General features: G+C 53.7%; 1 protein-coding gene across 4 annotated transcripts in view; it reads right to left on the bottom strand.

Moving 5' to 3' along the window:
• Positions 1 to 18,728, bottom strand: part of LOC116951993 (uncharacterized) — a 250,555-nt gene that overhangs the window by 7,104 nt on the left and 224,723 nt on the right. For all 4 annotated transcript variants that reach the window (XM_076073915.1, XM_076073917.1, XM_076073918.1 and 1 more), the window contains 2 exons: positions 2,445 to 8,424; positions 1,236 to 1,393 (listed from right to left, as the gene is read on the bottom strand). In XM_076073915.1, the coding sequence (XP_075930030.1) occupies positions 1,236 to 1,393; positions 2,445 to 8,424 (6,138 nt within the window). The remainder of the gene's footprint in view (positions 1 to 1,235; positions 1,394 to 2,444; positions 8,425 to 18,728) is intronic.

Genomic DNA, 18,728 nt, shown 5'->3' with positions numbered 1-18,728 from the left:
CGGGGCTTGTGAGTGCTGGGCGTAGCGCGCACACCGGCCACACGGACAACGCAGGGGTCCCCGATGCAGGCCTGCGCTCCGTGTGAGACGCGTGTTTGTTGCGTTTTAGAGGTGTTCAATATTCATGTGGTGCCACCATCGTTCCGGAGAGCTCCCCCCCCGCGCCCCGCCTCCTAACACTGAACGTGCAAGAGATGAGTGTCATGGTTCACTCCCCTGTCGCGATTCATGGTGACAAGTTGCTCGAAGAATCCGTTCGTTTTTAATTTACGTGGCGACTACCGTTGCCTACAGTGGACTTGCAGGGCTATAAGCATCCGGTACTCACAACGTATGTGAATGTGTCATCACCGATTCTTTCGTATCGTGAAACGACGCGTCGTTACACCTCTGTTACTCATCGGCACCGCTGAGATCAGGAAATGTCGATTTTTTTTTACCCCAGCGACATGCGTTTCCGCAGACTCAATTTGGCCACCCATAAAACCAAAGTTTGCGTGATGATTTTGATGCGTCCGTGTGTCACGTGACCTGCCAGCGAGCTCTTGGGACACTTCACGTCGCCTGAAAGTGCACCTAATTTGACAAAAATGTTGGGGCGAGATCTTGTCACCCCGGGAGCACGTTCACCGTTTGTTAGAGGTTCGTGGTTCGAAAAACCGGTGGCTGCCCTGGTTATTACTGCGGGTGTAATAACGATGGAACACGCCCCGTCCGCTTCACGGTGAACTTTAAGAGATCCCGTAACGTCATGGGCAGGAGTAGGCCATCATGTGCCGGCATTGGGTTACAAATTTGCCAAATTCGAAAATTACCCGCAAATTGATCAATTGGGTTGGCACGCAACAAGCAATTAATCATCACCCCCTTCCGGCAGACTCATGCCTCTGTGTGCAGGCCAGGTGCCGAGTGACCTTGTGTCCACAGAGACAGCTGCTTCTGGGGGCGCCCTTTGAAAATGTTTGAGATGAGATGAGATGTAAAGTGCTCTCAGTCAGACACACCGTTCGTAGCCAACCGGGCTGAACGGAGGTGCGGGGAAAGGACAACAAACTAAACACAACAACAAGAAGTTCCAAAGAAATGAGTTGTCAATCTAGAGTTTAAAGGGCATAGCTCCAAGTGGCTTCCTAAGAAAGGACACCAGAGAAAAATCAAATCATTATGATTCTTGGCCAATGGTGGCGGCTGCTGCTGCTGTTGTTGTCGTTATCGTTGTTGTTGTGTGCACTCACCAAGGGGTCTTCCTTCTTCTCGCGAAGCTTCACCTTGTCGTAGTCTTTAACCAGGGACTGCATGAGACCCTTGCCACGTTTGTCCGACTCGGCGGGAGCCTGCTCCTCTGCCTCTTCCAGGGTGCGTGCGGTGGCGGGCTTCACTCGCTCGATCCTCCCTGCGTCATCGCAGTGCAGAGAGAGAGAGAGACCGGGGAGAAGACTTCATCATCAGCGTCGCGGAGATTTTGACCCTAAACGTGGAAATGATAATGTCAATTAATAATGACGACTCATCTGCAGACCTGAATAAGCATAATGCATAGCCCCGTGGTCAACACGCCATATTTATGTACGTGTGTTGAACTTCCTTGGCACCGTACGTAGTCAACCGCACCGATTGGAGGTGCGGATTTAGTGTTGGTCGTGGGGGTGTGCGACGACACTTGACCACGCTGGGCAGTGCGGGTTTGTGAAGAGGACCGCTTCAGAGATGGCTCACCTGCGCCGTTCAGCCATGGCCACGAACAGAAATGAGGTCACCGGGGGTTCACGGGGCAACGTGCCGAAACCCTGCTTGTGATGATGATGATGATGATATAAACAATGATGAATGCTGCTTTTATGATCATTTTACCGAAGGTAACGACCGATTAGGACTGCGGTTTAGAGTGCAAAATTGACGATCGGCGGGTCTGAATCCCACTTCGGAGTGAACTCGACAACTCGTCCTTCCTCTGACGTTGCTAAAACATGTACTACTTTGCGGGAGAGTCCCTAATGGATGCCATACTGTCACAACCTCCAATTAGCGCAGTTGGCTACGTACGGTGTGAAACATAAATATGTACGTGCATACAGAGGTGGCAGTGGTGGCTTGGGGAGGCCTTCATCCAGCAGTGGATTGACCATGGCTGCTTTGGGTGCTCGGCTCACAACTTGTAAGGTTGTGCATTCGAATCCCATCCAGGAGCCAATGGAACCCACCAGGCCTGCGGGATCGGTTTAAAGAGCATGTGGCGTGAACTTTTAATTGAATGCATCATTGCATGCCAAATTAATTATCAAACTTGATGGACCCCTCTGCTGTGCCAGTGATGGACTCATGAAAGAGAAAGTGCTTAGACTGTGGACTGACATACATAGACACATAACAGCCCCAACCATAGGAATGTGGAACTTCTACCACTGCTGTTATGTTGCCCCTGGTCCCCCCTCCGCCCCCCGTACCTGGCCCTGTCTTGTGCTGCTGGGACACCTCGGGCGTGGGTTTGGGAGCAGCCTCGGTGGCCGGGCCCTTCGTGGCCTCGTCCGGCGCCGGCGATGCCGCCGGCGGCGGTGACGGGGAGGGGCAGGAGCCATCGTCGGAGCTGTAGAGGCTGCGCCTCTGGGCCCGGAGCTCCTCCTCGCGCTCCTGCGACTCGCGGATCTCCTGCTCGATCATCGACAGCGTGTTCTGCTTGCGCGGGCGGAGACGGAAGCAGGGCCCCTGGGGATGCTGCGCCGGCCGAGCCGAGTGCACCTCGTCGCCCCCCGCCTTGTCCTCGTGAGATTCACCCGCCCCGTGCTCCTCGCCGCCCCTCTCGGCCGCCGCCGCCACCTCGTCGTCCTCTGCCGCGTGACCGTTCTCTGAGGGCTCGGCGTATGCGTCTGTGGGCCTGTCCTCCACGGAGACGACGTCTTCGGGCGCGGACTGCCGCAAAGCTCTTTCTCGAAGAACTTCCTCTCCCACCACCTTCTCTTCCAACGTCGCCGAAGTCACAACCTCCGCCATCGCTTCGTCAAATTCTCCCGGGCCCTCCACGGAACGCGAGCCCGCCGGTTGGCGTTCCGCGTCCAGTGCACGGTTCGCCACCTCGTTGGCGGCGCGCCAGGCGCCGACGTCGAAGTCGTTCATGGCCGCGTAGGCGTACGCCAGGCCCACCGACGACTCGAACCCCTCGAGCTCCTCGGGAAAGTCCTCCGCGTCCGTCTGCACCGCGGTTTCGGTAACGGACGCCTCCGAGGGAGGCGGGGTCGGTGGTGTGACCAGCTCGCGCATCGCCGCCACCGCCGCGTCCCGGTCCCGCGGCCACGCCGCCTCCAAACCGACCGCAGCCCCATCCTCGTCGTCCGGCGGCGCCGCGTCGGCCAAGAGCTCGGCCCTCTCGCCTTCTCGGTTTGTTTCGTCGTCTCGGTCGGTGGAATTATCGACGATGACGACGATCGCGGCGCCCCGCCTCGCTCCGCCCGGTTCGGTGGGCAGCGCAGCGTTCTTCTGCCACTCATCTGGCATCGATGCATTTCCTTTGCACATCTCCACTCGCTCCTTCCGGAGGTTGATTTCGTTGTCTCGGTCCGTCGACTTCTCTTCGCCGTCTTGGTCTTTCTCTTCGGCGCAAGGCTTCGGTGTTTGTTGCTCTGCGGACGATGCGACAGGGTCTCTTTCCTGCACAGACACGTCAATATCGGTGGATTGCTCCGTTTCGATAATTGATGTAACTGAAGGTTTCTTAGGGTCAACTTGCGTGTGTTCTTCAACTGACGGTGCCTCAACACCCACCTGCTCGCCTTCTTCAACTGACGGTGTCTCAACAGCCACCTGCTCGCCTTCTTCAACTGACGGTGACTGAACATTCACCTGCTTACCTTCTTCAACTGACAGTGACTGAACATTCACCTGCTTACCTTCTTCAACTGACGGTGTCTCAACACCCACCTGCTCGCCTTCTTCAACTGAAGGTGTCTCAACACCCACCTGCTCGCCTTCTTCAACTGACGGTGACTGAACATTCACCTGCTTACCTTCTTCAACTGACGGTGTCTCAACACCCACCTGCTCGCCTTCTTCAACTGACGGTGTCTCAACACCCACCTGCTCGCCTTCTTCAACTGACGGTGTCTCAACACCCACCTGCTCGCCTTCTTCAACTGATGGTGTCTGAACATTCACCTGCTCGCCTTCTTCAACTGACGGTGACTGAACATTCACCTGCTCGCCTTCTTCAACTGACGGTGACTGAACATTCACCTGCTCGCCTTCTTCAACTGACGGTGTCTCAACACCCACCTGCTCGCCTTCTTCAACTGACGGTGACTGAACATTCACCTGCTTGCCTTCTTCAACTGATGGTGTCTCAACACCCACCTGCTTGCCTTCTTCAACTGACGGTGTCTCAACACCCACCTGCTTGCCTTCTTCAACTGACGGTGTCTCAACACCCACCTGCTTGCCTTCTTCAACTGACGGTGTCTCAACAGTCACCTGCTCGCCTTCTTCAACTGGCGGTGTCTCAACAGTCACCTGCTCGCCTTCTTCAACTGACGGTGTCTGAATATTCACCTGCTCGCCTTCTTCAAATGAAGTTGTGTCATGGTCAACTTGCGTGTGTGCTACAACCAAAGGCATCACAACCTTCACCTGCTCGCCTTCTTCAACTGATGGTGTCCCAGAGTCAACTTGCTTGTGTTCTGCAACTGAAGGCACCGCTACGTCCACACGCTTGCCATCCTGAGCCAAACTTCTTTCAACATCTGCCTGCCTACCTTCTTCGAACGCGACCGTGTCCTGCAAATCTTTCACTACATCCTCAATCTGAAGTTCATCCGCTCCAAAATCCTCGTTCAGGCTCTCGTCGCTGCCGTTGACGTTTTGAAAGCCGGGGGACGATGCCTTCACTTCGACAGATCCCGTCCTTGTCACGGGCTCCGCCGTTTCGTCCAACGGAGCCTTCCGGCCCGTTGTGTGCTTACGCTGCTCGTTGAGCAGCGACGACACGATCATCTCCTGCTCAATGATCTGGTTGTTCTCGTCGCTGACGGAAATGAACAGCATCGGCACCTTCTCCGCGTCCGGAGTGACGTCCACAGAGATGCTCGGCGTTTCGTTCGGCGTGTCGCAGAAGTCGGTCACCAAGCTGAGCTCCGTTGAGGTCAAGCCCACGGTGTTGTTGTCGCCATCGGGAGTCTTGGTGGCAATGCTCTCCACCCCGGAGTCGAGCTCGCCGGTGGCGAAAACCAGGGCCTCGTCCAACACCCTCACCTCTCCCTTTGGCCCGACGGCGTTCACCGAACCGATCACGATAACGCTCATGGTCTCCCTGTCCGCAATGCCACTGAAGCAATCGGCGGACTCGGACGCGTCGAGGGAGGTTTGGCCCGCGAGCAAACTCTCGGATGTTTCAGACGCGACCGTGTAGTCCTCCGTCGTGGGTTCCCACTCTGCCTCCGCCGCGGCGACCTCCAACGGTTTGCCGTCGCGGTTATCCTCCGAAGTCGCGGTGGCGTTCATCATCTCCACCGCCTTGGCCACCATGGCCCGAACCATCTCCGCGGCAACGGCTTCCACGCTCTCCCGTCCGTCGTCGACATCCGCAAATCTCCCGCCCCCGCCACTGCCGCCGCCATCCTCCTCCAGATCAGAAAACTTCACAGCAGAGCCTCCACGGCTTTCAGACAGGCGATCTGATTCACTGTCAGCATCGCCCGTTGCGGCATCGTCTCCTGCCTCCCCATCAACGATCTCAATCTCCACGGCCTCCTGCTCCACGACGCAGTCTTCTCTGCCGGCCTCGCCGCTCACTTCAGCGGAGGAATCGTCCAGACCATCCTGCGTCTGCGAAAAAGCGAGAGATCCCCGATCCTTCTCCAACGACGGCTCAACGTTCGCAAGGCCGTCTGGGAGACACATGGTACCTTCCGGCCTCTCGCCTACATCGGTTTTGTTTCCACCTTCTGCCGCTTCTGCCGTGCATTCCTCCACGCAGGTAATGCCGGTGGTATTGTCTCCCTGCCTTGTTGCATCCAACAACTGCTCCTTATTGTCCTGCCCATCTGACAGTTCTGTACTCGATCCGGGCGGCTCAGTGGGCTTATCCGCAAGATTAACTTCACTGCTTTTTGGAGCTGCGTTATCTGCCCTTTCCTGCTCGTCACTCAAGACCGCAGCTTCTTCGCGCGGTGCGCTACGCTTCGAGGGCGGCTCAGCGTAATCCCCCTCGCTCGGAAGTTGCCCAGCCTCTGGCGCGCTAACGGCCGTTGCCGGCAGAGGCGCCTCGAGGCCCGTCGTCTTCTTTCCCTCGCCTTCACTCGCGCCGTTCATCACGTGCAGAGCGCCGACCTCGTGAATCAACACCGCGAGCTCCGCAGTCGATTCCCTTTGCTGATCGCCCGCGGCTGCACCCTGCGGCGATATTATTTTCTTTTCATTATCCACGGAGTCATGCAATGCTTTGAGTGACGGTTCAGTGCTCACGGTTGGTTCTTTAGTCTGGTCAGCGTTATCCATTTCAATATCACCGCAGGTTGAAGCCGTGGGCCTGCTCTCTGCATCAATCCCGGCCTGACATATTTGCGCAATCTGCTGCGAAGAATTTTCCACAACATCCTGATGCTCGACGTCCAATTCCTTAATTACGTCTACAAAAGCCATCATCACGGGTTCCACACGTTCCCCCCCTTCCTGCTCTTCTTTCCCCGGTGCTTCTTGCTCACCCGACTCGCTTCTCGCACATTCAGTGCTAGCCACCTGCCCCACCTCCGCTTCAACCCCCACGTCTCGCTCCGGCACCCTCCCCTCGGACTCGTCGCCCGCGGCCTCCGCTCTCGACGGCTCCGTCGCAGGAGGCTGCCCACCGCCCCCCTGCTCCTCCGACAGCTCCTCCGTGTCCGTTTGCACCGCGGCCTCGGCCACCGACTTGGCGGGCCGCGCGAGCGTAAAGCCCGGAAACTGCGTCGGCAGGAAGCCGGTGGCCAGCGACACGAAGCCGGGCGACTGTGGCGAGGGCAGCGTGGCGTGGGTGGCAACGACGGCGGGCGACTCGGGCGTCGCGGGCCGAGCGGAGCACGGCGGGAGCCGAGCGGAGCCTGGCGACTGCTGCTGCTGCGCCGCGTTGGTGATGTGCGCGGGGGGGAAGCCCGGCGCGTGGCTCGGCGGCAAGCTGGCGTGCGAGAAGATGAAGCTGGGAGACACCTGCGGGCGCTGCGCGGCGTGCGCGGGGAAGATGGGCGACTGAGAGGTGGAGCGCGGCGACTGCGGGGACGCGGTGCGGGGCGACGGCGGGATGGAGCCCAGCGACTGCGGCGTGAGCGACTGGTCCACGCTGGCCCTGCGCCGGATCGGGTACGGCAGCGACGACTGCAGGTGGCTCGCCCTCTCCATCATCAGGAACTGCCGACGCGCCATGGCAAAGTCCACCGGGGCCACTTCCACGTTCTCGTTCTTCACTCGCGGCTGCGGCTGCGGCGCCACGGCCGCCGAGATGGCGGGCTGAGACACGCTCTTGGTGACCTGCTTTCTGTACGGCGGCGACGCCGCATCCGGCTCCGTCCCTTCCGCCGTCTTTGGCCGCTGCTCGGCGCTCGTGACGTGGCCGCCCCAACGCTGCTGCTGCTGCTTTTGTTTCCGCTCCTGGTAGCGTCGGAGCGACTCGAGCTGCGACTCGTGCAGCGTGTCTTCCAGCGTGGCCTCCTGCGGGGGGTTCCACGCGCGAGCCACCGACGCGACGCCGCCCGACAGCGAGCCCGCCACGCTGCGCTTGGCCTGGCTCCGAATCAGCGCCTGCCGTTCCATCTCCAGCCCCTGCTTCTCCTCGTCGCGCCGGTCCTTGCGGCAGAGACGGTAGCCGCCCTCGGAATGACCGCCGCCGCCGCCGTCGTCGTCGTCGTCGGAAAACAGCTTCGAGGGCTTCCGCTCCTCCTTGCAGGCTTTGATCTCGAAGCGGGCCTCCGAGGACCGGCCCCCGGCACCAGCCGCCCTGGCGAGAGGCCCGGGGCCAGGGAGCGGCGTCTCGTCCCCGACTCGAGCGGCCGGCGTGGGTGGCGTGCCGCGAGCGCGCGTCGTCTCCGCGTCGCCCCCCGCCGCCGCGACGTCCGCAGTAAGAGCGGCACCGTCCTCCCGGTCGCATTCGTCGTCGTCGTCGTCGTCGTCGTCGGTGACCATTATTTGTTTCGCCACCAGCACCGTGTCCTCGGCAAAGTCGAGCCCGTTGAGGAGTCTGGGAGCGGGCGAGGTGGCGGCCGCGCCTCCGTTTGGCCGAGCTGCGTCCACGGACGGCGCGGCGGCGGCGGCGGCGGCGGCGGGGAGTTGGGGTCGAGGCTCGGAGGAGGAGGAGGATGCGGCGTCTGGGTGCATGGGGCTTCCCTCCATCGTCTCTTCGCGTGCGGCGCCGGCTCTGGAAGCGTCCGGTCTCACTCCCGGCTCATTCCGGGGAGGCAGCGGCCGAGTTGATCTCTGTAAACACCAGCGAACGCGCACAGAATCAGAAGTTTATTATCCTAGTAAATAGCCCATTGAGCTATACAACTCTTTTTCAAGGGTGACTTTCGGCTAGCAGACAGACGCGGGAGCAAGAGTTAATGAACAAGATGTAAAATATTAAAAAGTATAAAGTATTTCAAACCAAATGATCTGAGAAAACGTACATTCGCACCAGCATGCACAAACACACACCAGCACACACAGGCACCTAAACACACGGGCAAAACAAAGACAAAGATCCCCGTATAGCCTCTAACTGACTGTTGGGGCAAGTACTGTTAGCGAGCACGTATGAAGGCTGGAACGGTACACGAGGAGGTGGGTGGCCAGCACCACGCCCGACCGCCTTTGTATCCCTAGTGGCGATGTTTACACACCAGATACTCATTTAAGGCTGAGTCGACCTAGGGGAGGCCCAGTACCGGTTCAAATAATCGTCACTGGTGTTGGCCGTGAGCGAGAATCGAACTCGGTTCGCCGGGTTCATAGCGCAGCACGCTAACCACTACAATACCGCTCCCCACAAAACACACAGGTACACAGTGTGTTTAATCCAGTTAAAATGCATTTAAAAACACAAGATTAAAAAGAGTCAATATAGCCATACGCAAAACCTCCACTGTTGACTTGTCATAATGCTCCATTTTATCGACGCCATGGGCATATGGTCAGCTGACTTACCCCTTGACGAGGAATTAAACTCACAACATGCCCAACGTCACGTTGAGGGGTCGGTCTGCAGCGCTAACACGTTTCAGGCATAAGTAGCCGTCCAATCAAGTACATAAATGTCTCCAAGCTCCAATGGGCACTGGAGTGGCAGTCTCTCTGAGTATCCCTCAGCCAGTAGAGGAAATTCCACATTCCCCTGGCAGGGGGAGTCTATTCATAGGACAGCCACTTACGTGGCCTAGAAGGCAATGGTACCCTTTATTTGCATATGGCAATGGATTGGGATAATTTTGTTGTGGATCTGCTCGTGTGGAATAAACCACGAGCAGATGCGAATAAAAAACAAGAGGTTGTAGACATTAAAACGACTCTGATAAATTAAAACGACTCTGATAAATGTGCAATCATGCAAAAACCAGCAAAGAAAAAGAGCAACCTAAGCTGTGCAAATTCCAGTAAACTACAGTAGCATTTATAAGGTGTATGACGTCCCGTTTTTGAGGGATTATTGGATTTTTTTCAGAATCAACAGACAAAAAATGCCCATCTCTCGAAAAACATTCACGAAATCGCGTTTTTAGTACAGCAGCCGATCGGCCCTCTTAAAGAGTGTGCTCCTAATCTCAGCTCGTTACCTGTATAAAAGACACCAGGGAGCCAGAAATCTTTCTGATTGAGAGGGGGTCAAATACTTATTTTTCCCTCGTGAAAATGCAAATCAATTTACAACATTTTTGACATGCGCTTTTCTGGATTATTTTGCTGTTATTCTGTCTCTCACTGTTCAAATAAACCTACCATTAAAATTATAGACTGATCATTTCTTTGTCAGTGGGCAAACGTACAAAATCAGCAGGGGATCAAATACTGTTTTCCCTCACTGTATTAAGTGCACAATGCAAAAAGCGGCTCACAACCTTCAAGAGCACGTTTGAAGATGCTCACGCCCAGAAACAGTGTTGTGCTGTGCGCGAGAAGGAAAAGGCATTGAAGAATTATAAATAAAATAACAACCCTAGCTTTAAATCAGAGGACAGTATGTCTTCTCCGTAATGAACAAACTCACCCCTTTCTCCCACCAGTGAACGAAATTGGCCAATAGAATCGATGAGACGCATTTGGGGGGCAAGGCCAATGTCAAACCCTAGAAAAGGCACAATCGATGGCGCGCTGTTCACGGACCAAGATGCGCAGACGAAAGCGTCGTCCCTTCACATGGACGCCGAACAGAAAGGGGAAGAGAGAGGCCCCGGCGAATAGCTGCAGGATTATTTTGCGTCAAGTTGCGCAAGAGGCCCCCTCCCCCCCCCCCCCCACCTTGACGACGCGACGCCACTGCTGCGCGCGGTTTTTCCGCCGGCACGACGGGCCGTCGATGGGAATCGTCGGCCGGAATTTATTATCAATTATTTTTAGTTTGTTTTGTGTGTGGCCGCCCCGGACTTCTCTGCCTCTCCCCGAAGGCAGGAAACCCACCGCCACCCCCACCCCCCCTGCAAACAACGCCGTGCATGTTCGAGGTTGCCTGATGATGCTGACGGCGTCGCCAAGCCCAGGCCCCATCACCTCCCGTCCAGCGGCACAAGTGGGAATAGGACAGCGACCTTTTTTTTCTCTTATCCAAATATATTCGTGTTATCCGATTAGTCAAACAGATCTTTGGTAGAATGATGGTCCCTGTGCAGTATGTAAATAATTGCGTAACCCAGTTCCCCAGTGAATTTTATAGTCCACACACTTGGATTTTTTGTTGAAAAACGAGCATTCTGTCTCTTGTAAATGCATGGAGACGCGTGACTGTATGTCAAGTGCTCCTTATACCAACAGTGTAATGAGGGAGCAAGTCCCGCAGTGGTTAGCGCACTGCGCTATGAACCCGACAACCTGGCGTCCAATCCCGGCCACCGTCAACATCAGCGATGAGCGATATCTGAACCGGTCCTGGCCTGCCTCCCTCCCTCCACCCATCCGCACTGACCAGCGTCGGTCAAGTGTGGCCAAACAACCGCCAAGGTTGATACGACGTGCATGGAGTGGCCTTCATCCACCAGTGGACTGACACGAGCGCTGTAAATTAATCCGAAAGTCATCATCGTCAGCGATGACCTGTGACCTCTCCACTGCTCGTCGAAGGCGGCCGCCCCCCCCTTCCAAACAGTTATCAGCGCCCCCTCACGCACTCTCAATCCATCTCAGTTTAACACGTAGGAGGCTTTCGTGACCAATATCATCCAAAAATACGGGGTTTTTTTTTTGGGTTAGATCGCGTAAATATATAAACGTGTCGTTAAACTCGCCACCACCCGACACAGCCAATTAGTAAGGTTTGTCACGTAAACAGAACGTGCCGATTCGTCACTAGTACAGCACACCGGTTGTGTGTTGGAGAGCAAAGCCGCAACATTTACAATCCATCTCGCAGTGCACCGATCCATCTTGCTCCCGCACACGAGCGGATTTCTCCGTGCCCATCCCAGCGCGTTACCCCTCTCTCCTCGGGCTGCCAACAGGCGGCCCCCGTCTGCTGTCTCGACGTGTCGGCCATCGTCCTCCTTCTAGGGACGCGTCCTACCGAAAGACCACTTAATTTTCTCGACAGATTATTTGGTGATGCGGCTGCGTTGGCAACGGTGCACAAACGAGAACGAAAAAACAAAACGCATTCATCAATAACACTGTGGCTTTAAGAGGAGAAAAATATATAATAGGCGACGTTTCGGCAAAAGGCCCTTCTTAACAGCACTATTTCTTATCAGTCGATATGATGTCTCTAGTTCGCACATGATCTCGAAATCCAAGTGGTTACCATCCTGGCTCTTTGTGTAATTTCAACGAGAATTTAAGCAACAGGAACTTCCCTGCAGTGAAAATGTTAATATTCTGATGTGTTAATGTGACGTTGATCTGCGGGCTATCGCCCATTTTTTGGAAAAGGGAAATTGGATTGCATTTAAGGCTATGGATAAAATAAACTTTTTTTTATTGCATTTAGGTAATCGTGAAGCTGTCATGTATGCGATGGAAAAGATAATACTACTAAACGCATTGGCTAAATTAAGGTATGTGCATAGCTTTCCGTTTTATTTCTCTCCGTGTCACTTTAACGACCTTGTAATTTTTTTTTACAAACGACATCCAAAGTCACTTTCTGTAGGTTTACAACAGTGGCATTAAATAAACGTAATAAAACGTGGCAGTTAATTACGAATAGATTTCAAATACAAATGAACTCGCAAGAAGGGCTCGCGGCGACTCGTGATTCGCGCACTTTCGCCCAAGAGTGCACCACGAGTCCACGAGTCTGCAATCTTTGCTCCGGGGCTCCACCTAAGGTTGTTTCAGCCGAAAATGAACGCCTGGTGCGCGTGGTACGCTCAACGCGAGTGCTGTGGTGGTAAAGACAATAGCATGTGCTACAGCGGCAGCATTACTCACAGTCTGTACGGCTAAGTGTGAGCCGTATCTCTCGATGTAACTCAGCTCAAGCCTCCCCCGTGAATCACGTGACTTCTGTGTGAATCCCTCCACCTCTCCCCACCCCCTGTGAAAACAGACGCCGCTCCTCCGTGCAGCTCATGTACCGCTCGCTCCTTCTCTCTGCTACTCCCTCTCCTCTCTCCCCACTCATCATCATCACCATCGCCCTCTCAACCCCAACATCTTGGCCCAGTCGTTCCTTCCCCACCCCCGCTCCTCCCCATTCTGCAACCACTGCTCCTCCTGTCTTCCTGCTGCTCGTCTGGAGCGGTGCCCTCCTCTTTGTCCGCTTTGGGGACTTCCGACCTCAGCCTCCGTTCCCTCTCCCTCTCATCTTGTCCCCCCCCACCCCCCCCATTCCGCTGCCCTTCTGTGCAACCGACTTCTTACTCCCCTTCCCATTGTGTGCCACGGGTAAATAGTTTTATTTCTTTACGATAACAACAATAAGAATTTACAGCCCTTTGTCAATCCACTGCTGGACGACGGCCTCTCCATGCTGTGTCAGTTATAGGAGTTGTTTGACCATACTTCACCATGCTAGTTCGTGCAGGTTTGCTATTTGTGGTTTGTACAGTGTGTGTGTGTACATATCCATGGGTTTTCATGTATGTATGTACGGTTGTGTATAGGTATAACGGAGGTCAGGAGCGATATCTCACAACAACAAGCGGAGCGCCGGGTGGCTAAAACACCACAAGTTGGCACAGTAGGGGGCACAGGTGGTGCATATTGGCCAGTCATCTCAGTCAGTCGACCCGTGGCACCTGCTGGGTCTGCCCCGTGACTTCCTGCCAGTGGGCGTTCGACACTTCACGTGGCCTCAACGTGCACCTAGCCTGGCACAAGCGCCATGGCGACGTCACCACCACTTAGTGGCGAATGGCAGTTGTTATTGTGTAGGTCTTCGTATTTTTAGACTGATATATATACCATATATGCATGTCCGTGCGCTTATCTACGTGCCTGTGTGCACATATGTTTGTATGAGTTAGACACGTGAGTTTGTTTAAATGTCTATGTTTATATGGCACAGTAGGTGTGCAAAGCTGGTGCATTTGCTAGCCATCGCAGTTAATCAACCCATGGCACCTGGGTCTGTCCCGTGACCTCCTGTCAGCGAGCCTTCGACACTTCACGTGGCTTCAACGTGCACCTGGCCTGGCACAAGCGTCGTGGTGTTGTCATCGCCACTTGGTGGTGAATCGCGGTTGCTGTTGTTGTTTAGATGTGTATGGTCTGTATGCACCTCCGATGCAGTTGCCCAGTACTTCACAGACGTCATATGAATGTATAATTTCCCCCCATTAATGCTGTGCTACTAAAAGGGATGAGCAGTGCCCCATTGCTCATTAAACCAGGGAGACACGGGCACTCGACTTCACCCGTTCTGCACACCAAGTCATCTGGGTCGACCTCTTGAGGCCTTCATCAAGCAGTGGATTGAGCATGGTGACACAAAGACATCCCCATGTAGCCTTAACAGACTGTTGGGGCAAGTGCTGTTAGCGAGCACCTACAAAAGCCGGCACGGCACACGAGGAGGTGGGTGGCCAACACCACGCCCGGTCGCCTTTGTATCCCCAGTGCTGACGTTTCCCGCACTTCCGATTAGCACGATTGGCTACGTACGGTGCGAAAGCTCAACATACATACACATAAATGGTGTCAGGTACACATATTTAAGGCTGAGTCGAGCTAGGGAAGGCCCTGGGCCAATTCCAATATTCTCCACTGTTATTGATCGTGAGCGAGATTTAAACTCAAGTCGCCGGGTTCGTGGTGCAGTCTGATAATGACTACGTCACTGCTCCCCACTCACACGTGCACACACACAAAAACGAAGATCCCCCGTATAGCCTGACCAGACTGTTGGGGCAAGTGTTGTTCGGGAGCACCTATGAAGGCCGGTGCGGCACACGAGTGGGTGGGTGGCCAGCACCACGCCGGGCCGCCTTTGTCTCTCCAGCGGCGATATTTACACACCACACCAGGTACTCATTAGAGGCCAAGTCGACCTCGGGAAGGCCCGGGACTAGTTCAGATATTTGTCACTGGCATTGGCCGTGAGCGGAAATTGTAATCGGGTTTGCCAGGTTCGTAGTTCAGCGCACTAACCACTACGCTACGACTCTCGACAACACACACACTCACACGTGCACACACACACTCACACGTGCACACTCACACGTGCACACACACACGTGCACACACACACTCACACGTGCACACACACACTCTCGTGCGCGCGCGTAACCCTTGGCAGCGCCACCCCCACCGCCACCCACCGCCACGCAGCCCCCTCTCCTGCCAAGGTCATTGCAAGAACTCCTGCTGGGCCCGGCTGCCCGGGCTCGGACGCACGCAATGCCCCTGCTGCGTGCAAGCACTGCACACCCCACCGGCCAGAGAGGGGCTCAGGCGCCAATCCGATTGCCCGCTCGAGTTCCTCAATTGCGCAGCTTTATCCGCATTAGCGCGGCGCCTATCGCACGGGGGCCGAGGGACGGTTGCCACCGCGACACGGCAGCCGGTTTTGCACGCCAGGACTCCGCGGAGGGGCGCCGGCGTCCGCCCCCTCGCGCAGCCAGCGCCGTCGGAGGCGAGGGTCGGCGGATCCGCGCGAACCTGCGACGCTCGCAAGCCCTCTGGGGAATGGGAGGCGGCCGGGAGACGGTGGCGGGTGCGGCAAAGCGAGTCCGTGAACCCCATCTGTGGGGACCTTCCCAAGTGGCATCCCCCTCGTCGTGTCCGTGCGGTTTCTGCGGCCCAAGCGGTTTCCTTTGCATTAAAATTTAAATGGCCGCATGTTTTGCAAAACGGGATCCTCTTAAAGACGCAGCTTAATATTTAGAGAGGCTCCCTTAATAAATAATTGGATTGTTCAAAATGCAGAGTCTAGGTTTATGTTGCACATAATTTACGGGAGAAAAATCCACTCATCATTGTTATAATCATCATCGTCCTTGCCATCATCTGATCTCTCAAGCAGGAAGATGCAAATAAATGAGAGGCCAGCGGTTGGCATGAGATTGACCAGTGGCAGCGTGATACTGGTGAGATTAAGGTACAAGCGGAGGGAATTGCTTGGGTTGCTACTTTATACGTCCAGTTCAAATCATGGGTAAGGGCTGTCAGCAAAAATTCTGTATAATCATTAAAGGAAATTATCACATCAAACTGATAAAAAAAACTTTTAACAAAGGAGTCAAAAGCATTATCAACTGCCTTGTAATTGTTTGCGAATGATATCCAATGTCACTTTATGCAGGCTTCCAATGCAATTATTTCTAACAAAAAAAAAGTCGTGACATCTGGCAGTTAATTGAACGTATAATTGATTGTGGCAGGGTGCCAGGCACAGTGGGGAGGTTGTGAATTAAAATCCTGGCAAGTCCACTCAGCCCTTTCATATTAACATTGTCAATAGAACGTTAATCACACGCTGTGGGAAAACTGACAGCGTATGTCCTGTGCGGTAGACTGGTCCCTGCCAATGGAACGTGGAATTTCTACAACCGGTCAGCACAGGGCACACCAAACAGGACTGAGCACATTTCCAACAATCTGCTCGAGCGGCCAGGCTTTCATTTACCCGTTCGCAGAGCGAAGGACTGAACCGTGGGGATATATTTCACCGCTATTGCGTCAATAATTCCGATTCGACATCCGCACGCGATGTCTCACCCTCACCAATCTCTCCGCAGGATCGTCGGTCATTTGCAGTCCGGGATTGTGTCATCCCCCCACGCCACGCGGTCGGTACCGCACACCCGGACGCGGTGCGTTCTACACAGCGCCGAGATGACTCTCGCAATTAAAAAATGCAGCTGAATCCAGAAGTCTACCCGTGGCCAGTGACTTAGTTACAATCGCTGCAGATGTTCAGCATATTTGCAATACCTCGAGGACGAAGGTATGACAGCACGCCTCTGGTATATTTTCTGTATCATCTTTCAAGGAACTAAGAATAACTTCTCGAGGGTAAACGTGTGTCATGCAAATGCATGATGCTATGACCCAGTGCGAAGGACGAAAGCTATCTACGATTACCACATTAATATTTAAAAACTCAATACAAGGGTATGGTGACGACAGCTGAGATTGGCAAGCACAAACAGAAACTGTAAAAAAGTGAGTGGAATTATCATGCAAGAAAGCAATATGGAAAGTCTTTAGAATTATCTCTAGTCTCCCACTAGGCATACCACTAACTTCCTGCCATATGTAAAAACACTCTGTAACACATGCTTCCTAGATAAGGACTTGATTATATTATTCAAAGTCAAGGTATTAATTCGTGTAATAATGTACAACGTTCAGCCCTTTGTCAATCCATTGCTGGATGAAGGCGCCCCCTAATCCACCACCATCCCCCTCCATCCTGCTACGTAACAATGCATCGAGCACCGCACACGCGAGTCCACCTCATCGCTCCATCTCCTCAGTGGACGTCCTCTCGGACGCACTCCCTTTCCTTGGCTTCCAGCCCATCGTGTTGACCTTTGGCAATCACTGTCCCTTCCGGCGACGTAACCTGCCCAAGCCACGTTTAGCTGCCTGAATAAAAAAAATGCTTAAACGCCAGTTAAATAAAATATTTCCACACTTTTCTAAATAGTTTGAATAATGCCTCCGAATGATGTTCTGGATATCAATGTGTCCATCGTTCCATCTAAAGGTACTTCCAAAGTAATAATTGTGATCACAGAAATAATTGTAAATATTTGAATGGGATAATCGCGCCCCATTCAAAAGACGAATTTAGACGAACAGGAATTAAATGCCACGTGAAAATTAACATCATCCATGTGCTATGAAGAAGAGCCATTGTCCAAAATGTCGCCTATGATATGTTTTCCTCTTAAAGCCACATTCGCATTTGACGAATGCGAGTTGTTTTGTTCACAAAGTCAGTGCTGTCGACTTGGTCAATCGAGCAATGGGGCACGCTGCTTCCTTCTGGCGGTCTGAAGCCAGTGGGGGCTATTCCATACTCCCGTGGCAGGGGCCAAACGCTATATTATACACGTGTAAAGAAGTACTCAACAACTGAGCAAATACATATTTTGTACACAAACACACTCCCCTTTGAGCAAATCACCTAGAATGCACGCCAATCTCAGCGGCTGTCATAAGCTAAGAAGGGGCTGAGCCTGGATAGTGCTTGGATGGGTGACCCACCATGCATAAAAACAGGTGTCGTGGGCCGGTGCCGGCCATAGTTGTCAGCAGAAAAATCCACTGTTGTGCTGTACTATGCGCCAGCGTCTATGCTCTCTACAATTATCAACTAGCACCGACCAGCCCGTTGAAGTGTGGTGAAATAATCAGCAACCCGCACGGCGTGCAGAGGCCCTCATCCAGCAGTGGATTGACAAGAGTGCTCTACATGTGTAGAGGACATGTACGTGTTACAAAGACAACATTAAAGAACCTCCATGGAGATAGTCTTTGACAGAGCGTTGGGGTGGGAATTGAACTTAGATCACCGGGTTCGTGGTGCAGTGCGCTAACCGCTGCACTTCCGCTCTCTCCCGTGTTACAAAGACAAAGTTCGCCCGTATAGCCTTAACAGACTATTAGGGGCAAGTGCTGTTAGCGAGCACCTACCGCTCCCCACTCTCCCGTGTTATGCACACATGTAAACAAACGTGTATAATTCATACGAACCCAATGTACACAATCAGACACGTGTAGAGAAATGTGCATTTATATACCTGCGCGCATGTTCAAAATACAAACACACGTTTGCATGCATACACACACAGACACGAAAGGAAACACAACTTCAAACAAATCTGCACTAACCAATATGGTGAGTTATGGTTAAAAAAATCTACATGACTGACACAGCATGGAGAAGCCTCTATCCAGCAGTGGATTGATAAAGGGCTGAACATTTCTACTATATTAATATCACTCTAAATTACAATTGCTATACTACGTAATTGGGATTATAAACATAAACCATCACGCCCGGCTGGCAGACTCATGCCCCAGGTCACTCTTGCAAATGAGGCTCGTCCCGGTCTCTGGAGTGCTCACCTGGCTACACAAATGAACTTGAAACTCGCACTCACTCAATCATTTACCTACTCACTCATCATCATCTTACTTACCCACTC

This window comes from Petromyzon marinus, chromosome 44 (genome assembly GCF_048934315.1).
Source record: "Petromyzon marinus isolate PM22_M1 ecotype Great Lakes invasive population chromosome 44, UKy_Petmar_22M1.pri1.0, whole genome shotgun sequence".
NCBI classification, from domain to species: domain Eukaryota; kingdom Metazoa; phylum Chordata; class Hyperoartia; order Petromyzontiformes; family Petromyzontidae; genus Petromyzon; species Petromyzon marinus.
Note: the sequence above shows the minus strand (reverse complement) of the source record. Positions and strands in the feature narration are given on the sequence as shown.